This window comes from Pteropus vampyrus, unplaced genomic scaffold (genome assembly GCF_000151845.1).
Source record: "Pteropus vampyrus isolate Shadow unplaced genomic scaffold, Pvam_2.0 Scaffold38, whole genome shotgun sequence".
In the NCBI taxonomy this organism is placed as follows: domain Eukaryota; kingdom Metazoa; phylum Chordata; class Mammalia; order Chiroptera; family Pteropodidae; genus Pteropus; species Pteropus vampyrus.
This window is the reverse complement of record NW_011888819.1, coordinates 6,785,561-6,809,208: the sequence shown is the minus strand read 5'-3', so window position 1 is coordinate 6,809,208 and position 23,648 is coordinate 6,785,561. Positions and strand designations below refer to the sequence as shown.

Genomic DNA, 23,648 nt, shown 5'->3' with positions numbered 1-23,648 from the left:
TCTATCTTGGAGCAAATTAAAAATGTAGAACTCATAAGTGTAAATTAAATTGTAACCATGTAATTAATAATTATACTTCCTTCCTTATAGTTTTCTACTTCTAATAGACCATGATCTGACAAGGCATTCTGTATATTTATATGCATATATTTTTTAAAGTTTTTCTTAAAAGACTTTTACTCTAACTTTTAAACTTCATCTAATGATTTCATTCATAATTTTCTTAACTTTTTTAATTTCATTATTGGGGAGAGGGCACCTGTCTGATGGTGGTTTAAGTACTCCATAGAAGTTATTTCAAGATAAAACTGTTGTGAGGACTAAGTGAGGAAATTAATTCAAAGTACTAGTACACGGCATATATTCAACAAATTAGCTAGCCACTATTATGGTCAAATTATAGTTGATATTGGTCATTTTTGGATACAAGTCAATTTGCTCTTGTCTTTTTATATATAAATCTAGACATTGTAGACCAGTGCATACTAAAATTGAATAATGGGATAATGACCTCAGCTATTTTGCCACTTTTATTTTTCCTTCTGGTGTCTTGTCCTACACCTTTTTCACCAAAAAAAAAAAAAAAAAGAAAGAAATGAACAAAAAAATCCCTGCTCTTAAGTGAGGTCTCTCATGCTATGCTTCACAATTGATTTTTTTTTTTTAAACCTCAGTTCAGGACTCTGTACTTAGCCCATTTAATCTCATCTTGTCAGTTTTGGCTCATCTTTTTAACCTACTAAGACCCTGTCAAATTCAATGTTTTAGCTCTCTTTCAAGATTGATTCAATTCACAAATATCATGAAACAGTCATCTGTATTTTCACCTAAGTCATGGATAAGCCTATACAAGTCATGTTTGAGAATAGAGACATGCTCACAGGTTAAGCTGGGTCAATTGAAGAGAATTCTGTAGATATGAAATTATAGTCCATCTTCTTGTCCTTGTACCCAGACTGAATTTTATCCAGAGCCTTGTTCCATAAAATTTGAAAGCAAGTTAAACTTTTGAAAACATCTTCAACTGAATATAATGCCAGGTTTTTTGTTTTTTGTTTTGTTTTGTTTTGTTTTGTTTACATGATCTGTTTTATTCTCTAGCTTGGAAAAATCTGTGTCTCATTTCTTTTTTAGAAACTATGAGACAAACTTTTGTGTGTCTACAGAAATTATTTATGGCATTCCTTTAATTTTCTAATTCCTGTGGTCCTCTGAAAAAAAAGAAATTAGGATAGCTACATATTATTTTTAGGGAATTCATGCTTTCATCAATTCCTAATAATCTATTAAATCATTCACACTACAGATATATAGTAAGTTTCTAGTAGGTTCCAGGCACTGTTCTAGATCTTAGAAATCTGAAGATAAATAACATATGGCACCCGATTTTTACAAATAAGAGTAAAAAAGAAACAGGTTTCAATAGAAGTGCAAATCAAATGCCTGGGGATACAAAATGAAATTACAATTAGAGCTCTTGGATAAAGCTTCAAACAGGTATCAATTTTTGAGACAGGTATGAAAGAATTAATAGAAACAGGTCCCGAGAAGAAGAAAAGGAAAGATAGAAAGAATCAGGTGACTGTATAAAGGTACCTTGCTGTGAAAAAAATGTGGGCAGTGAAGAAATGAGGCATTCCATTAAAAGGTGGTAAGAGATTGATTACATTACAGATCTCCTTTATAATATTCATCATTTCTACATTCTGTTATATCATGTATACAGCAAGGGAAGTTTGGAGTTTTCAGTTAGAAAGCAACATGATCAATTTATAATGAACAGCCATCTTGATAACATTGTGGAGACAGATTTCAACATAGCCAATTTCTATGTTTCTCTAAATAGCCCAAGATGTATAAATGTAAACTCAAATATCCTAAAATAATCTCCCCTATTTCAGAAAAGAGCTCTCTCCACAGATTGCCCCTCATCTCTAAACATTCGAAGCATATCTCATCTTTGTATTTACTATTTTCTCCCCCTAGTATTTTCATAGGAATCATGTTCTTCTCCTTTAAGTACTTGGTCAAATATTACTTTAAATTTTTTTTTTTTTGTCATCACTTTCCCCTCTTCATCTATCCTACTTCAAGTTCAGCTTTCCCACCTAAGCTTCTGTCTCTGCCTGTCTGTATGATAAAAACCTTAGCCACCTTTGGTAAGCAAATGCCGTGCTGCTGTATACTGTCTGTCAGTGCCTGAAGGATTGCAGAGGCCCCTGGGAGTAGAGGGTGGGCCCTGGTGCAGCGGAGCCCAGCACCTTGGCTGGATACTGACAGCTTCACCTCTGCAGGCATTCACGGGGAGAGTGGCTGGGCCCACCGTTTGACCGGCCTGTGTCTATTCACATGGGCTCGGGGTTGTGGGCTTACCACCAGCCAGAAGCTCTCCTTCAATAAATACCCTTTAAAATAACTCTGGCTTTGTCTGTTTTTCTTGTGGAGGCCCAAGGGATGCCAGGTGCCTCCTTTCCCTCTCCTATTGCTTTGGCTTCTGCTGTGAAGAGAATAATAAAACTGTTTTATGGAGAGGGGAAGCTTGAGTCTTTAATTAAGAAGGATGCAGAGCCAAAGGGCCTTGAGCAATCCTGCTGTCAGATGGGCAAGGGACAAGTCACTTTTATAGTAAGGATATTCTTGTCAACATAATTAAAAATTATAACACTCCAATCCAAGTAAATGGTTTGCTTGTCCTTTGGAATGATGCATATCAATGTAAAAATTATTTTTTAAATGTTGATTTGTTTAGTTTTGTTTTTTGTTTCTTGCCACAGTGGAAAATAACTTTAAAAAAATCATCTCACCCTTATAAATCCTTTCAGCTATGACATCATTTCTCTGCTCCCCCATCCTCCCTTAACTCTATTTGCCATACCTAATTACTCTCCGCTCATTCTGTCACAAGCTATTGCAGTTAGGTTTTCACCTCCGCTGCTCAGTAAAACTCGCTATTGTCAAGGTCTCGACTGTTGACCTTCTCATGCTCAATCCAGTGGTGAATTCTCAAACCTCATAATTCCTGATCTGGCAGCAGAGCACTACCCAAGTGGTTGTGTCTTTCCCTGGAATTGTCTTCACAACCTCCAGCTTGGCTAGAATATCACCATGCCTCCCTGGTTTTCCTCACACCTCATTGGCCTCTCCGTGTGGTTGCCTTTGCCAGTTGTTCCACATTTCTCTGGACTTTTAAAAATCACTATGCCTTAGTTTTTTGAACTCTTTTGTTTTATACATAGTCACATCCTTACTATTCTTCTAAATTGGTATGGATTACCACCTATATTCTAAGAACTTCAGTTTGGATCTTTTTCCTGAATGCTATGCTTTATATCCAGCCGCTTAATTCCCTCTCTGCCTAGATGGTCTATAAACAATGCAAAGGTTTAGATGTCCAGATGTCTAAATGTAACCTCCTATACTCACCTTTACATATCTTCCTTTTGTGTTATTTTCTATCTCAGTAAGTGGCAATTGTCTTTCCAGTTGTTCAGGTCAAAGAACTCACAGTCATCTTTCGATCTACTTGAAAAGTATTTCCAGAGTCCCATTGTTCTCATGAAATCAAGCTCTATATTTTAGTTGTTTTTGTTTGTTTTGTTTTGCTTTGCTTTTAATGTGGATTGTTGCATAAACTCCTAAACTGTTCTTCCTGTTTTGGCCTATGCCCCTCTAGAGTGTAGTTTAAATAAAAAATGAAGACTGCTCCTTATTATTAAAACAAAAATTAAAGCATAATAATCTGCTCAAAGTATTTTAGTGGCTTAGCATTTTGTTCAGAGATGAAGCCATTGTGATTATTAAGGCCTATCAGGCTTCACAAGATTTTCCCCAACTTCCTTCACTGGCCTTATCTCAACTCCATCTCCTTCACCCCTACCTTGGTCCTGTTGTTCTCCACAGATTGCCTGCTTCTTTAAACGCCTACAGTATATTTCATCTTTGTAGGTACTGTTTTTTCTCTCTAGCATTTTTATACATCACTTTTTTTCTCCTTTAGGTCCTTAGTCAGATATTACTTTTTATGGCAAAGATATTTTTGTCCACCCAATTTAAAATTGCAACACTTTAACTCTTCTCTCTGAACTATCTTTCTTCCCTGATATATTTGTGCCCCAATATTTCTAATAAATAACATATATTATAATTACTTTTATATAATTAGAATATAACTTCCATAAGAATGGTCGTTGTCTCATGTTTACCCTCAAACATAGAAAATTGTCTGGCTCATATTAGATTTAGATGAATTATTGGATGTATAAAGGATAAGTGTGTTTAAATGGTTTACTTATGAGTCATAATTGATATAGCCAATTAATAATGGTATATATGAGTTCATGACTTGTGATAAGGATAAAGGACGTGGGTGTATTTGAGAAAATAATTTCCATTGATACCTCAGTAGGAAATGAATGCTGGATTATTTTAAATTAATTGGTGGACTTAAAAATTTATGAACAAATAAAGTTAAAAGCAGTTATTCAGAGAGCTAGTATAACTACCTGTGAGGAGAACAATTTAAACATATTTGATCAAATACTGTGGAAAAATCAATAGAATAATTATTTGAATTTGGCAATTTCACTATAAGATGAATAGTGAAATGAGAATGAATTTATAGGGTTTCAGGTGTGTTTTAGATTGGCTATCATGTTAGATTAAGCTCACAATTGATGTAGGAAAAATATATATAAATATATATATAAAATCTTATTGGAAATAAAGCAGCCACTCGGAGCAGAAATAGATGGAACCCATCACAGCACCTTGCAACAGAAACTGTGTGACTATACTATGGTGTACAGATTCCAGCTGCTACCATCATTCACATCTGCAGGTCTTCTTGTTCTCACACACTTTCTCAGAAAAGTGGGAATGGCATTCAAATTTTTTCAGCATTCTAACCCACTTTCATGCGTGTGTCAACCTTAGTGCCTCCATGGCACTTAGAACCATAGCAGCCCTTGAGTCTGGGAAATGAAGATTTTAGCCCTTTACCCCTTATGGTAAGAGAGTATAGCTTAGATGATAGAAATGGATGTGGAATATTAGTAGATAGCTAGGGTAGTGTTTAAAACACCATTCTTAATACTTCCAGTAAAGGCAGGTTGATGAATATCAAACTCTTCCAATTGGCCTATGTTTAGCAGTACCACATCCTTATCTGAGTCAGTGACTCTGAATCATACCTTAGTTGCCAGCTTCCAGCATCCTAGAAAAGCAAATTCCCAGAAGTAAAGATGCCAGTGCAGAAATTAGGAACAACCTATTCAAACAGTGTGACATGGAACCCAAGAGTTTGTTACTTGAGAAGAGAGTAGGACTGAAGAAAGTTCGTCATTGGAGAGATTGTTATATTTTGACAATATGACTAAAAATCTGAAAGAAAAGAGCTGATCATGCCATGTTTTGGAGAAGGGAAAAGTAAAATGAATGTTGCTTAGAGGTAGAGGATTTGCCTTGGATAAAGGAGAGCAGACTGCCATTGTAGGGTTTTCCAATGATAGGGTGCAATACGACTGCTTGATCACTTCTGTTTACACTTTTGATATTGAGATCTGTTTATTTGCTGGGAATTGAGAATGCAGTGGTGGTAGAGAGTATAAAGAGCTAAAACACACACACATACACAACTAATCCTTTGTGTCATCGTCTTCAACATATTATACTCTGTTTATTCTGAAGCCTGAGAAAATACTGTTTTATAATTCCATGATTCATCTTCATTTTAAAAATGTTACTTAAAAATTTACTCATCCAAGATCTCATTGGCACATTATATTCATTAATTCCCTTCCTTTTGTTCCATATGAGTATTTTAGGCATATACTTTGATAATTTTGCTTTATAGAGTATATCTTTACTTTGGGATTTTTTTTTGTTGAACAGAGGAACATAATATTTGATGTACTATTTCAAAGCTGTTTCTAAATATCTATGTATACATCTGATTATTACCCTCTTCCTTTTTCTTAAGGCTTCATGTACTTCCACTTAACTTATTAGTTTCTCTTTATTTAATTATATTATTTTATTTTATCAGAATTAAAGTCAGAGGAGGAACTCCTTCCATTGTTCTGCTACCTCTTACAAGATAAAATAATCACCAAGGCAGACTTTTTCTGTTCTCATATTTATACTTTGATCAAATTATGACTTCAGGAATATGTATACATATCAAAAGATTTATCAACATTATTTATACACTGACAGCAAGTTTAAAGTAAGGATAATATTTGCGAATGCTCAGTGATCTATATTCATCAATTTATCCTCACAATAGCAACTTTAATATTGGTGTTATTGTTGCCATTTGGTTTATGAGGAGAATGAAACCCAGTGAGTTTAACTTGTATAGGTTCATACAACAGCTCCAGAGATTACCCCCATGTTGTACATGCATTTGTAAGCTGATCCTCAGTATTGATATCTGTTACCAAATATTTGACTAAAATATTGATATATGTCAATGGATACAAAATCATGTGGTAGAAGAAGGATGGTTTTCAGGGAGGACAACAAAAACTGTAATGACTAACATTTATTAAGTGCTTAGAGTCTTTCAGGGTTTGATTTAAGTGCTCTATAAGACTCGATACTTATAGCAACCCTAGCAGTGGATGTTATTCATATTTTCATTGCAGAGAGAAAAATAGTGTTCTTCGAAAAGATTAAGGGGCTTGTCTAAGGTTGACAGGAGCAAGGCTAAACTTTGGATCCTTAGATTCTGATGATACATATTCAGTCTACACTAGTACTACTAGAGGTGAAAAGTCAATAAAGAAATATGTGTTTTCACAATTGTATTTATTCATTCAATGATGGGTGGTATTCATTAATTATTGAGATGGAAGGTGCTGAGAAGTAGTTTAGAAAAATATGCTAATAATGATGGGAGCATTGTGTATGAAATTTGACACATGGGGCTGTGTTTGTTAGTCTTTTACAGTGTGATCTGTTTGCATATACCCATTGAGGTTAGATAATTCAGGATCTTGAAAGCCAGAGTGAAAGTCTAAGTTGGATATTGTAAGGAAGAGGAAGCTCCTCAATACCCATCTCAGGGAAGTGACGTGATTAGAGTGGTACTTTAGAAAGATTGATGTTGCATTTACACACCATATGGATTGAAATTTTCTGGCATGTCCAATAGCAAAGGAAGCCTAGAGCCACAAATGGCAATACAGGCAGAGGCAGAGAGGGCTTGGGCTTGGGAGCTAACAGTGGAAACGGGAAGGAAGAGATGGATGCAAGAATTATGATATGGGAAAGATGAAAATAACTTTGTGAATAATTGTGATGTATAGGAAATGTAGAATCAAGGATAAAAATGATTATAACAATTTAGAGAGTGGAGAGAATTGGAGATGTTAGTTTTAGGCATATCAGACACTATTTCCTTGGATATATTCTGTATCTTTGTATATTTTTAATTTTAATTCATTATAAACTTCCTGAGGACTGAATATATTCTATTTACTTTTCTCAGTGTTACATGTACATAAGTATGTGTGCATCTATAAACAGGTAATAATTTAGTAGTCTGTAAGTGGTTGGACATATCAAATCAGAACATATAAAAAAAAGTTTAGGAAGATACTAGAGGTACATATCATAAGTATACCTTTTCTTTAAGACAAATAACAGAAAGAGGAGGCCAACAAAAAATAAATGTAAATTAAAAGCGACGGTAACAGTCAGCAGGTTTGAAAATAGACTATGGCTATTTCTAGACTAGTTGGCTAGAGAAAGATACCCACTGGCCCATGATTGGTGGTGGCACCATTGGAGTAAGAGAAAAAGAATCTTTTATTATCTGGAGGTGTATCACGTCAGGGTGCACAGCTTAGCAATGGCATGTACCTCTACGGACAGAGTAAGAACCAAGGACCATGCCCTATGGTCGAAGGTGAGAATCCCAAGGGGAATCACATTTCTTCCCCCTCCCCCATTACTTAGCAACTTTCCTTTTGAAATGTATCATCAAACTGAAAATTATCATTGTTGTGATGTCCAGCTTAGACTTAGTCGATATTAGAGAGTCACCAGCACGGAGTAAAGACTTAGCAGTCTTATTAAGAACAATCTCTCTCTGTGTGTGTGTGTGTGTGTGTGTGTGTTCCTCTTCTACAAACTTTAGTTCAAACTTCCAGATAAAATTATCCTACAATTATAAACTAGGGATTAAAGAAACATAAAAACCATGATAATGTTTAGGTCTGACAGCTTGAAGAGATGATTTTGATAATTTGATTCTTTTTATTTCCAGATAAGATTTTAATAGCAAAATGACTTTGAGATGCTTGACTATTCTACATATTTATTTCCAAACCTGAGTGTTATAACATAATGCACTTCATAGGATCTTTAAATAATTTGCTGTTACTATTTAGAGCTGAAATGTGCACTGTTGTGTTTCTTTACAACATTCACATCCAAAAGCCATAAACCTGCCCTCCTGACTCTTTCCCAGTACCATTTATAAGGCAGAGTTTTTATGTGATCTATCAGTGCTCTCTTTTAACTCTAGCAAATATAGCATATTTGACTTTTGACAGTCATTAATTTTCTATGAATGTTTGTTTCTGAACAGAAATTCTTTTACTACATTATTTTCAATCAAGATTTTTTTCTTTTTGTTCTCATAAAGGTAATTCTAGAGATAAAATAACTTATGTATATTTTATATAATACATAATGGGTGTTAGTTATATGCCATCGAGTCAGCTCCGACTCCCGGCGACTCTACCAATGAGTGATGCCCACAGTGTCTTGTCCTCAACAGCCCTGCTCAACTCCTATAGACTCATGCCTATGGTGTCTTTTATGGAGTCAGTCCATCTCATATCTGGTCTTCCCCCTTTTCCTGCTGCCTTCTTTTTTACTCCAGCATTATTGTCTTTTCCAAAGAACCTTGCCTTTTCATGATGTTCTGGAATAGGACAGATTCAGTTTTGTCATTTTTGCCTCCAGCAATGATTGAGGTTTAGTTTGCTCGAGGATCCACTTGCACATTTTTCTGGCAGTCCAGAATATCTATCCGTAGAGCTCTCTTCCAACACGTATTTCAAATGAATCAATTTTTTCCTATCAGTCTTCTTCACTGTCTAACTTTTGCATCCATACATAGTAATTGAGAATATGAGGGTCTGTGTGATCTTAGCCTTGGTCTCTAAGGACATATCTTTGCTCTGGTGATCTTGCCTGTTTCTTCCATTTCTGTTCTTCTAACTCTCAGCCGTCACTTGATTTCCTAATTATATGTAAATTTTCAAACTTTATGGTTATTTGCAATATGATATTAAAAAGAGAGAGAGATTGAGAGACAGAAACAAAGATAGAGAGATATTTTTAATGTTTAACGTGTCTCTGATCATGTTTCTGGAGTAGAGGTTTCATTAATTTTCTCATTGAGACATATTTGTCTCTTATTTTCTCCTTTTGCTTGTTTGGACTTTCAGATAATTTTTTAATAAAATTATGTATAGTAGAAAAGAAATTAAGGTCACACTCAAGATATCTTATTGAGCTTGAATAATGTAAGTAATGGATTGACACAAAAACACACACGAGAATGAGTTTATAGTTGTTTCTTAAATACAGAGATTAAAATTTAAATATCTCAGCTAATTATTATTATTAAATAATACATAAGTGAAATTAGAACATATAGTTTGCAGTTTTATCTAGTTCATAGTGACATTTTCTCTAAATATAACACTTGGCACAAATTTGTTAATGTTATATTAATGAACAAAAAGAAAACCTCACATTTTCATAAGAGATAATTATTTATGCTAATGATTCAATAAAATCTTTATTTCTTATTGTGTTTAATTATACCTGTATTCCCTCTCACTCCTCTCTCTCATGAGCTTATTTTCCTTGAATGCAAGTAAAATGCTTATATTGTATAGAAAAGGCAGAAGTAAAATTATTCTCTCAATAAACAAAATTTGATATTGAATGTTTTACTATTTTTTTTGTTATGGTAGTAAAGATTGACTAGTGTATACTTTCTTGAAATTTAAGGAGATCACTCAGCAGTTTATGCAAGCTTTGTAATTCAAATATATTGAGTTTATAAGTAGCAATATTTCTTTATTTCTAATTCTCAGAATACCCTAAGTCTTAGTAATGGTCATCTACATTACCTGGGTTATATTTCTTTTGTTTTGTTCCTTTGTAGATGTGCCATCCAGTCCCTATGGAGTAAAGATTATAGAGCTGTCACAGACCACAGCCAAGATTTCTTTCAATAAGCCAGATTCCCATGGAGGTGTGCCTATCCATCACTATCAAGTGGATGTCAAAGAAGTGGCATCAGAAACCTGGAAAATAGTACGCTCCCATGGAGTTCAAAGTGAGTCAATGATTTCAAAGTGTGCTAATTCAAGCTGATCATAAATATACCTGTGTGGTTAGCTTTTTATTTCCTTCAACCTATACTTTTTCTTTTCTTTTAATATGGTAGGGTTGAGAAGACATTTCCACTGCCCTATTCTTCTTGAAAATACATTTGACAAAGAGTAGGAAAGTTTGCATTTTTGGTAAAGATGGGTGAGTTTAGCAAAAGCACCAAAGTTCAATTCCAGGGGAAAACAGTATTTAAGATTTTGTTAGTGGTAAAACAGTTGTTTACATGTTAGATTTGATGGCTATGTATACTTAAAGGTAAGCATGTTTTATTTATTAAAAATATTTCTTCCATTAGTAGTTGTAAAAGTCATACTGTAAAATGCAGATATCATATGAATGTATTCATAATACCATCTATAAAAATTCATTTGTGTACTAAAATTTCTTTCAAAATTGTGTTTTGAAAACTCAAATTTTTATCAGCAATCACGGCTTTTTCAGTAATAGAATTAACTAATTCTGAGAAGGTAAAACAATTTACAACACTTCTTTTCACTTATGCAGAATTTCATCATGTTGTAAAAATGTGATTTTTTTTCTTACTATAAGAAGAAATTAAAGTAGGAGATAATAATAAATTACCAGAGGTGGACTTTGTCAGTTTGGACAAAGAACTACATTGAGTGTCCCAAAAGGACAGCATAAGACAGTGAGAAAATTAATGCTCCACGTGTCCCTCATCTGATGACCCTGTCTTGATCCTAACCTATATGGTGTAAGGGTTCTGTAAAAAGCCCAAGCTTTCCTGTGAAGAATTATTCTAGTGGACAATGTAGACAGAACAGATAAAGTCGTTCTAGTCCTACCTGTGTGAGCACCTGCTTGTTCAGTTTTTATTGAGAGTAACTACAGCTTTTAATAGAAATGTTAGAAATATTATCAATCATTAGTTATTTAGCACATGCTTCAAATAATATCCCCAAACATGTTAACTCTTATAATTTCTTTAGTGATGAGGAATTTTGTATAGCCAGTGTTTTTGTGTTCATGCTATTTAACTCGAGAGATGTATGAAGATGGTTCCCAAAAGAATGATCAAGTTCAAGGACTCTAGTAAAGGAAATTATTTTCCTAGATACAACAATAATACTTGCTTTTTTTAAGAGAGAGAAAACAAGAGCGGTGGAAGGTAAGAGACAGAAAGAAAAAAATGAATGATTTCTGATACTGCAGAACAAAGTGGGTGCTCGAGCACAAGCATGAAAAAAGTAATGTGAAGTCTAAACATTATAGAAATGATATTTGGCAAAGTAGTACTGCCACACCTAAGCCCACCACCCTGGGGGACAATGTTAATAGCCTCACTCAAGATTTCTTATAAAGTTGCAACACTATGGAGAATGTACAGTGAACTTGGTGTGGCCAAGTTGATCAAATTCAAAAACCTGACTTTGTATGCTATGTAACCATCTCTCAGAAGCATATTTTTATGCTTATAAAACTGATTTATAATAAGCAAAGACATTTGTTAATTTATAATGATAAATCACTGTCGCGGAAATTAGACATTCAGAGTATATATGATAGATATATTCTTTACCTGTAAGAAACTTTTTGGTGAGTCCTGAATATCAGTAAAGGAAATGTCATGAATGAGATATTTAATGTACCCAGACTGGGAGAGGTTAAAGCTTCCAATATGAGACCAAAATACTCAAAGTCTTGGCTGGAACCTTCTTACTTTTACATGAAGAAAATATCTCCATCTCCATCTATGATTGTTGGGTTTTTTGTTTTGTTTTGTTTTGTTTTTTCTGTTTCTATGGCTTACTCTTCTTTCACAGATATGTTAATATATACCTTAAATCAGATTATAGTCACATAACCAAACCATTGTATGATCTCAACTCAGTGTAATATAGTAGTATAAACATTTTTTTTAAAAAATTCAGTTACTACTTTTACTCATTCTGTTTGAATCTCTCTTTTGGTTATACAACATCTTTGGCAGCCACTGTAGATTTATGCCTATCTTCAAGTACAAATACAGTTAGTTGAGTCCTGCACAGCTTAAAATGTATGAAATCCAATTTAGCACTAACGTCTTTTGACTATCATGACAGCTGGACTTATCCTGGGGAGTTGAGAGTGGGCAGGTGGCATGAACTAAGAAAGGAGACAAATATCTCTAATTTTTCTGGTGCTGTAGATTTCTCTGGATTGTCCCTGCCACCTGTGCTTTCTGTGGGACAGACATCTAAGTATCTGTCCCCTGGGGATGCAGATGTGGGGTGCAAGACAGACAAGTTTTAGTTGCCAGTGCTCTTCTGTGTATGTATGTCCGAGTGTGTGTGTGTGTGTGTGTTTCGAGCTCACACATTTATTTTCTTTCAAGAACTTCGAGGTTCCTAGCTCCTTGCAGGGGACCCAGCCTCAGATCTGCCTTTGCATTGTCTTTCCCCAATGAGGACATTCAAACCCAATCTTCTGTATCAGAGACTTGTGCGAAAGCTTTTGATTGTCTGACTAGCAGTGTTTCAACAGGACTGCAATAACTGATTGAAAAACATATACGCAGCTGATCCTTTAGCTTCAGGTGTTCTCGTCTACTTCATTTTTGATGTTTCAAAGTCTGCCTTCCTTTTCTGTGAGATAATATATGAATTTTAAAAGATTTTTGAAAATGGTACGTATAATTTGTAAATGTGCTTAGACTTATTTTTCTGGCACTGTAGATGAAGCTATTGCTGAAAATCTGAAAACTTTAAAATACATATATATTTTTGAACAGTGAAAAATGCTTATTTTTTGCCTTTATTTTATAGTTTGTGCTAATCGTTCATTTTAAAATTTAAGAGATTTTTGTAAACACAATTATACTCATGCCTTTAAGGCATTTGTTAAGATAGATTTAAGTTTATCTGTGAAAGACAGGTGCATATGGTCATAAACATTTCAGCTACTACTTTATTTTTTTGCCCTCAATGTGGCTTTATTTATTTATTCTAATTTACATAAGTTTAGTTGATGTTCAGTTAGTTTTCCTTATTTATAAATGTCTATAATTTATTATATACTCTTCATGTATATACTTCTAATTGCCGATATCACCATCAAGACATAAATATCAGCTCTTGCTTGATTGCGATGTCATTTAGCAGGAAAAATTTAGCATAAAAATTATCTTGTTAGTAGATTCTGATTCTAAATAATTCATTAATTATTATGAAACTCATGAATTTCACCTGCTCACTCTGCACCTGGTCCTAGGTTTAGGGCACAATCGAGGCCTGGACCTATTATTATATTCTCCTTCAAGGTTTAGCTGAAATCTTACTGATTATCCCAACCATTGATATAAAACAAACTAATTTTAAAAATGTGGAGAATTGTGAACAAATCAGATATCAACAACTTAAACTATTCAAATATAGAATGTGAGTCATTCTGACATAATTTTGAGTGAAACGTGTATCACAGGTGTAGCAGAGCTTTTTGAATTAGAGTGTTACATGACGCATTCATTACCATATCATTTAACGCCGTGTATTCTAGACACCTCCTTGGGCAAAAATAAAGAGAAAATAATAATCTTGCAAAACGTGCTATCCATTTTCCCATTTTTGACATAGAAATGAAAAATTAATATTCTCAAATATCAAGTTCTTTTTAGCAGAGAATAAAACAATTCTTTCAAACAGCATAATTTATTTCCTTAGATTTGTGAGATGTTTAGCCAGTTAGAATCACACATAGAAAGAAGTCCTTTTAGTCTCAATCAGAATTATTATATACTCTGTTTTATTGAGCCTGAGAGTATAACAGAATTTCTCTTTTGTCCCAAAATGGAGATAATTTTTATTTGAAAATAATAGCATTTTTAAAATGGAACCTTCATTGGAAACTTTTAATTTTCAAATTCTTAATATTTTCACTTATCAAAGGTAGTAATAACTGACTACAATTTGAAAATAGCTAAACAGTTGGATTTTTTTTAGTCCTTTCATTGCAAATCACCACGAAACCTTTGATTTAGCTTTGCAGGATTTAATTGCAGACTATATATTTTAATCTATAGATGGTAATTTTATTATTATAGTATTTAGTTTGTAAATAGTAATTAAGGCTGTGTACATGCTTTATTATTACATGTAATTCCAACTTTTTATCCAGGTTTTAATTTTAGTGAAAGTTTGATTTTAATTAAAATCTGACGGAAAAATCAATTTATATTATATAGAAAGCCTTTTATAGTTTTGTGGAGAAATAGCATTCAATAAGCTTTTTTTTTTTAAAGATTTTTTTTTTAAAGATTGTTTTGAAGTATAATTTTGGATTCATAAAATATATGCTGTTGCCTGATGGGTCAGCAGACTAATTGTGAATAGATGCTTAAGATAGAAGAGAATGAAGATTAATAGATCAAATACTGACAAACATGTTGCTACTTCTTAGTACCTTCCTTTGTCCCTGAAGGGCTGCCCTAAAATCAGTGGCATCAGCAGCCCTGGTTAATGAAGAACCTTCCTGCCTCTAATACTCCAGAATTGCAAGTTTCTATCCTGATACTGATTTAGAGCAAGGGCTTCGCATCAACAACGTATTTATTTATTACAAGTACGGAATTTCCTACCAACGCCACTGTTCAGAACCTAGTTTCTTTCATGATTTAGCTTTTCATGATGCTCTCCCATGCACATCCCTAACCCTGCCACAAGCACACATTGTGTGTGTGTGTGTGTGTGTGTGTGTGTGTGTGTGTGTGTGCGTGTGTGTGTAGCAGGCTTGGATACAAAGGGTTATTTTATGTTATTTGCATTAGAGAATTGTTTAACTTTTAAAACTGGACATTAATGTCCTTTAGAAATTTGGTACAGTTTATTTTGTAATTTTCCCCACTGTTTTGTATCAGAATTTCTTAATCAAATGTTGGCTTTTCTTGATTAATTTTTCAGTTTTCTTGTGTTTTCTCTCTCATTATCTCTACTTTTATTTTTTACTCTAAACTTTTCTTTCAACATTTGTATTTATCAGTTTATCCATCATTTTTTCAATTTCTAAGTCTTTTATCCTCTGATCATTTCTTATTTCATGCATACAATGTATAGTCTTTAATCTCTGGTAATTGTAATGATGCCTGTTTTCAAAGTTGTATTTGCTCCCCAATTTGTTTTTATTTTCCTAGATATTTTTTGTTGTCATTTGTTTTATTCTCCACTATCCACACTGGAAAACTTTTTTAAGTATTTGGTGATTCTTGTCTGAATGTGTATATTCAAAAGTGAGAAGAAAACACCACTAGGTGTTTCAAAGGCAGGGCTTTTCAAGCCTTGTGATAAGATGGGTTTCTAACATCCTCATCAATAATGTCTGTGAAATGTCAGCTGTTTGTAGGTGTCTTTTCAGAACTGTTCAGCTGTTATCAACATACCTGGTTGCCAAGGCTCTGTGGAAAAACTGCTCATGTCAGATGGTGTCAGTATAGTCCAGCACATCAGTTCTACACTTCCGCATGTTAGAATTCCAGAGTCTAAAGTTCTTTGGTCCAACTTACCTAGAAAATAGACCTTTTGTCTTCTGTAGAGATGAGAGAGAAGAGTGTGTCTTCCCTTAAATTAGAGAAGACATAAGATTACAATTATTCAGATGTGTAAAAATCATCCAGTTTTTAGTTCTCATCTTCTTATACTTAAAATTTCTGAGATTTTTCTGAGTTCTGTAGGTCTAATAATTTTACCTTTCCTTGACATCTCATCTTTGAATACAGACATTTATTATTTTTGATGTAATATTACATTTTTATAATTGTGCTTTTTAATTTTTAAAGCACAAACCATATTAAATTAATTGTTAATATATTAGTAACTACAACATTAATAATTATATTTTCAGAAAAATGAGCATTTTTCTTACTGAGTAATGATCAGTCCCTATAATTAGCTATGTTCTCTGGTTTGTTGTATGGCTTGTGGGGAAAAAAATTCACATTTATCATGGAAACTGGCCAGTTTCATATGCTTAATTAGTGAAAATATTAAATATAAATTCAAGCTTCAAACCAGGGCAATTTTCCCGCCATAAGACCCAGAATAATGAAGATCATTGAGTGTAAGGTTGTATATATTGCATAATATACAACTTCAAGAAGAGCTATTTACAGAGACTGTGATGTGAGTGGTGCCAATTGAAATTATTAAATATATCATCTTTGCCTATTAGATATTTTTACATTGCATAAGAGATTTTTAAAATCTACAATATAATTTGATACAACCAGCTCTTTAATAGGAAACATACTATTTAATATTCGCCTCTAAATTTTATTGCTCAAAAATCCACTAATTATGCAATAGATTTCAGTTTATTTAACAGTTCTTGAATTCTTCATTGGTAATTGAAGAACATATTGCATATATACCATGTGATGTCTATAAACAGTATATAATAAGATAGATATTTTTCTATTAAATTGTCATTTGGTTTTTGTAATGAAAGTATACAAGATTGGGCGTCTTTTAATCTGAATTATAAAATTCAAAAAAAAAGTAAATAATTGTTGGTGAAAACATTTTGTTGAAGTTATTGCCTATAAATATTTTTTCCATGATGATTTTTCAGTAAAAAACATTTTTACTTTAATTAGTACTTAAAAAGGCCAGTGAGAATGAGCATCGTAATTTAACCAAAGTTATAGAGTATAAATATGTGTTCAGACATTTTGCCATATAATAATGTTACTTGAGTTATAATTTTCCTAAATTTGTGGGGAATTTTCTATGGTGCCATTAAAAATAATGAAAGAACTAATGTTACTTAAAAACTTTTATTTTATTGTTTTCTTTTTTGAAATTGCACCTCAGAAGATGTCCCTGCAGACATATGACATGATCATAATTTTAAGTCTTTCTGTCTCTCCTCCCCACCAACCTCACACACGGTCAGTCATTTTTACTATAAAAAGGAATTTCTTTTTTTTTTTCTTTTTCCCTTACCTTTGTGTTTTTCCTTGTATCCTTAAAATACATATTACTATGAATTTTCTTTTGTTTTATGATATATTAGCAGATGTTAAAAATAAACAATGAGTAAAAGATTCATGTGGTTCAATGCCATGAATCTATGGTAGTTATTACATGTTTGAAATGCTAAAACATACCAGTTCTCAACAAGCTTCTTCAGCTACCAACTGTGATGGAATGGATCTGAAGGAATTTTTTTTGTTTGTTCATTTAATTTTTAAGTAATCTATGAGACATTGCCCTTTTCTATTATAGTATAAGTAGTTGTTTTATAGGAAGATCTGTATTTTTCCTGTAGTTTCCCAATAGCTAAAAGTTATTATAAAATCATTTTGTTACACTTTAAAGTCTTTATTTCAGTGTTCCTGTTAATCAATGTTGTTTACAGTTGTCTGACTGAAACTGAATTTACGTCTATCATATTAATATATTTCACTATTTTAGAAACAGTTAAAATAATAATTGTTTAGAGTTAGCTCTAAACTACTATAGATTTAAAAATCTTGATAAGTTTTAATGCCTTTTTAAAAATTTTTATAAAGAAAATTTTCTATGATTACACTGTTTCCAGCATAAATGTACCTGAGGAAAAGTGGCTGTCATTTCTAAATGGCTATATTTTGCATGGTTAAAAGATAAATTGACTATAAAAAATCATCTGTCTGTGTTAAATACAAGTGCAGTAAACTCTTATGACTATCAAAGAAAGGAGAAAAAGGTAATATGCACTAATTCCATATTTTCCAATTTGAATGTAGTGAAAAGATTTCTGCTGCATGCTAAAATTCAAAAAATAATATCTTGGACTGTTTTCATTGTGCCCATAAAAAGAACCAGAGCTAAATTAGAAATTTATATGTAATTAAAATCTTAATGAATTTAAACTGTGTAGATCAAAGTATACAGGAAACTAAGCTAACAGAAAAATTGACTAAAATAAATCTTAAATAAAATTCCTTGTCTGCTGGAAGATTTCCCACATTATATCAAGACGAAGACACAGATTCATATGTAATTCTGTACTTAGCCTGATCTCTGCAATAACGATAAAGAAAGCTTTTATACAAATATATATTTTTTCATTTCAATAAAATTAATGAGCTTTTCTATGCATTTATAATTTTTTGAATTAGAAAAATGATATAAGGAAATGAAATTAATTTATATAGGAAAGATATTTTTGTGAAGAGTGAGAAAAAAACATGAATATTTCATGAGTGTTTTATAGGAATTTAATTCACAGGAGGATGAAAATATTCATAGTTCCCAGAAACTTAAAAAAAAAAGTAGAACCCATCTCACTGCTCAAACAGACACTCTTCTGGACACTTTAATATTCAGCGTAAATATGAGCTTTGCTAAAACAGATTATAAATTCTTCCTAATTCCAGCAAAGAAGCACTGTGGGCTGATCATCATTACCATTTTGATAGTGAATTTAATGATAGGGAATTTTAGAAGACCTATTAAATCTCATACCCCTAAAATTTTGAAATCATGCCAATGCCTTTTATTATATTAAGCATTATTTTTTATTTGATTATCAAATTTATTTATTTTTTCTATTATAGTATATAAATATTCTCAAAGTTTAAGGAGTATAGAGCTTTTCCTTTACACACCACATGGCTCAGGATTCTTTTTGGAGGAATGTTCTAGTGCTTTCTTCAATAGCACCATTCTATAGGGGAAGATGAACACCATGGGCTGGCATGATGAGAAGTGATTTCAGAGACTGGTGTCACTCTGGTTCTTATCTTTTACATCATGCGCGGACCATGGAGATAATATTCTTGTTTTCTCTTGCTGTTGCTACCTTATATGTTCCTTCTTTTCCTACCTATCAATGTCTGATTAAATTTTTAAACTAATAATGCACTACTTTGATTTTGTCACTGCCCTTTTTAAAAATCATTATTGCATATAGCTATGATAGCTAAAATTGGATTCTCATATTCCAGGATATGTAAGTGATCAATCATTAGGGTGCATAAAGGCAAACTGGAAAATGTTCCCATTTCTCTAACCAAATTATATAAATTATGATTCAAATAATCTAATAAATGATTGAAAATACTGGACATATACACACATACACACACGTGTGTGTGTGTGTGTGTGTTTATGTATATGTGTGTGACTGTATGTGTGTGCTTCATACCCTAGCTTTTCTTTACTCTCTGGTTTCATAACATTCTCCTAAATAAACACTTGGCACATCAAATCCGGTTCACTCACTGTGCCAAACATGCATTCCATTTTCTCATGGTTATGCCTGAGTATATGTTACTCCTTCCATCCATGTTTTATTCATTTTGAAAGCCCAGTATACATTCAAGCTTTTTATGTGAAGATTCATTTCATTATTTTTAGTAGAAATATTATTACATTCATTTGTGCCTCTTTAGTAAATATTGGTTATTCTAGTATTTACCACTTTCTTATCTCAGAGAATAACTAAAACAACTGTAATTAGTTGTTCTATAATTCCTAATTCTATTGTGTATGAATAAACCTTCATTCCACCTACTAAGACTTTTTTTTTTTAATTCAGTTGTAGCATATTTCAGAAATCTATGTCTAGACATAAGTAGACTCTTAAGAAAATGGAGATCGTTTTGCTTCCTATAAAGAGCAGTCTTAATTACTCCTACTTCTTTCCCCACTCTTCAGACCAAGAGGCAGCATTGAACCACTGTATGACAGATGCTGCTGCTACTGGCTCACTTAACATTAAAGATCCCCTTAAGTGATAAGACAAGCCTGTGCAGTTGTAGTGACAGGGACATGTCAATGGACATTTCTCACATCACAGAAAAATGAATGCTTTCTGTAAAGCTGCATCAGTTTGGAGTGTTTTCTCAGACTTCTTCATCCCCACAGCTGGGTGTTGTGGTGACACAGGAACACTGAGCAAGAACTTTGGATTTGAGGCTCAAGGCAGGTGAACTTCTGTCCAGGGTAGCATTGTCTTATCCCCACATCATGGTCAGTGGAGCCACACGTCCCACATCTTCTATCTTTAACTCCTTGCCTTTACCAATGATTCTCACTTAATCCTACAAATATTTGCCCTGTATTCTCTATTTCTTGATGCTTAAATTATAGTTTTAGTGAATGTGTTTCTTCTTTTCCTTCATCTTATAAAATAGTTCAGTAGTGACTACATCCCTGACGACTGCGTGATTTGGAGCAGGTTATTTATCCCCTCTGACATATATTTATATTTAAAAAACAGGTAATAATATGAAGTACGAAGAAAAATGAAGCAAAGCAAGAAGGCAAACTGTGACTAGACGTGGGACTGGGGAGCAATTTTAAAAAGAGTAGTGAAGACAGGACTCTGTGACAGGGTGACATTTGAACAGAGCCCTGAATGAGTGATGGAGTGATTATACATACATATGGGGAAGCCTGGCCAGGACAGAGGTCTAGTAAGGAGTCCATCCTGAGTGGAATGGCATGATCAGAAGGTAGAGTTAAATAAAACCAGGATAGAGAAATAGCCAAGGCCAAATCCAATGGGATTTTGTAGACCTTGAAAAGGACTTTGCATTTGATTTTTAAAGTCAATCAATAAATGAACAAGACAAACAAACAAAAACTCATAGATGCAGACAACAGTTTAGTGGTTACCAGAGGGAAAGGGAGGAGCAGGGAGGTAGATGAGGGTAAAGGGAGTCAAATATGGTGATGGAAGGAAATTTGACTTTGGGTGGTGAACACACAATGAAATATGTGTATGATGTATTATTGAACAGTATACTTGCAACCTGTATAATTTTATTAACCAGTCACCCCAATAAATTTAATTTAAAAAAAACAGCAAAAAAGAAAAGAAAAGAAAGTCATGGGAAATTATTTAAAGTCTCAAGAAAAATTTTTAAAGCAGTTTAAGTGAGTTTATTTTCAAGTACTTGAATTATTAAAAAGAGAGAACCTTCCTCAAGTTCTCCTTTATGGTATGAGACAAAATTCTGGTGTTATAAAAGGCATTTCCTTTTGTTATGTGTTTAGTAAAGATAGAGGACACAGTGTATTGTATCACTTTATATAAATTTGGTTTTCTTTTTCTAAGCTAATTGAATTCTGTGATATTTTTGAAATCTCCAGTTTTCACTAGTTTTTCAAATATTAACATTTGTATTTCTGCTCTGTGTATGTTTGAATTTTTTTAGAATATAAATAGATGCTTATGGTTAGATTTTCTCTTTTTCATAGAATGTTTTTATTCTCACATTCATAGAATGTTTTTATTCTCACAATATATTCTCGCATGCTATGGGACGTTCTTTTTGCATTTTTACATGCTATGATAAAGATGAGTTATGACTTGCCGTGTCCAGGTGTCCTAACAACACATTGTAGAAATTTGTTGCTTTCATTCTACGGAAATAGGACCACATAGCTTTTTCTAAAAACAAACACACTCAGAGAAATCATACTTTTACTGTGTTAATTAAAACATTATAGAGTGACATTAAATTTTCATACACTAAACAACAAGTGGCTCAATGAGTCAACCAATGTTCAAGGTAGTAAGAGTTTAATAACAAAAATAATCCTTTTCAATCTTTCATGTTAAACTCTGTGTGTGTACATGCGTGCATGTGTGTGTGTGTGTGTGTGTGTGTGTTAACACTGTAAGATTTTATTTTTTCCAGTTTTCTGCCAATTGAGTCAAAGCAGATAAATCAATATTTTTTAGTTCCATATTCTATCAGATATTTCCTCCATTTGCTTTTATTATTCTTTATAGTAGCTTTAAGATATAATATTCATTCTTCAAGATGTAATTGCCTCACCTTAACTATAATTCAACTAATAAATAAGAACATGTGTCATGCAGCTTACACATGGCAGTGTTCAAAAGAACAAGTATTACACTTTGAAAATTTTAAAAAATTTTGAATTTATCTCTTCCTCAAGAGATATTAGCCTCATTAAAGCTAAATTTTTGTGATCCTACATTAAAAAATATATTCAAGTGTAATTATTTCATAATATATAGGTATATCAAATTATCATGTTGTACATTTTAAATTTATACAATTTTATTTGTCTGTTATATCTCAATGAAGATGGAAAAAATAAAACCTCAAGGGGAAAAAATAACACGTGCTCAAGATAGCCTGCAAATTTTAGTATAGAAATGGACCTGGCTCAATATAAGTGTTAGCCCATTAAATCATCTAAATACTAGCAGCTTTAAAAAAATTGAAGTTCTTAAGTGGTTTTGTAGTAAACATCAAGCTTTCAAATTTCTTAATAAATAGAAAAGAAATTGTGGTAATATAAACGTTGCAGTAGTCTTTGTCTTTAAGCAGGTTGTTAGTATCATTATTTGCATTTTCCTAGGCTTAATATATATTTTCTAGCTCCAGATACATAGGAAAATTATCATAAATTGTCCTAGAGATAGCAAATAAGATTAGTAATTTATTCTCCTTTGTAATTTATTAATCTTTACTGAACACAAATGGATTTCATAAAGGAGACGTCAATTTTTTTTTGTTAATTCTAGCATTATACATTCATACAACAAATTAGATCACATGACTTCTTCCCCAAATTCCAAAATAACCTTCCACTTAATCAATGTCTCTTTAAAGAGTACTTATTTACCTATTAAAATAAATCTTTTATTTTTTTCTAATTTGATGACTCAATACAACCAGTGTCCTAATTGAAGTTTGTGGAACAGGAACATCATTTTCAAATTTTCTATCTGCAAATCTTTTTTTTAACTTTATTTTTATTATACTAAAACACATTATATAAGTGTACAGTTTGGTAATATTAAATACATTCATAATATTGTACATTATCACCATCCATCTCTGTAACTATTTAGAATTGTAAAACGGAAACTCTATACCTATTAAGTAATAATTCTCAATTTTCTTCTCCCCCCAGTGCCTGGCAACCATCAATAATGGCCTTTATGATTTTGACTGTTCTATTTCATATAAGTAGAATCACGCAGTACTTGTCTTTTTGTGCCTGATGTGTTTTACTTAGCATAATGTCCTTCAGCTTCGTCCATGTTGTACCATATTTCAGAATTTCCTTTCTTTTTAAGGCTGAAAAATATTCCATTGTACATATATTCCACATTTTGTTTATCCATGCATCTATCGATGGATGCTTGGGTTGCTTCCACATTGTAGCTATTGTGAAAAATGCTACTGTCAACATGGGTATACAAATATCTCTTTGAAACCTTGCTTTCAATTATTTTGGGTATATGCCTAGAAAAGGAACTGCTGA

At 32.7% G+C, this 23,648-nt stretch overlaps 1 protein-coding gene across 1 annotated transcript in view; it reads left to right on the top strand.

Annotated features, from left to right (window-relative positions):
* NCAM2 (neural cell adhesion molecule 2) overlaps positions 1–23,648 on the top strand; it is a 445,018-nt gene that overhangs the window by 363,914 nt on the left and 57,456 nt on the right. Inside the window, exon 12 of the mRNA XM_011358219.2 lies at positions 10,190–10,363. Coding sequence (XP_011356521.1) covers positions 10,190–10,363 — 174 coding nt within the window. The remainder of the gene's footprint in view (positions 1–10,189; positions 10,364–23,648) is intronic.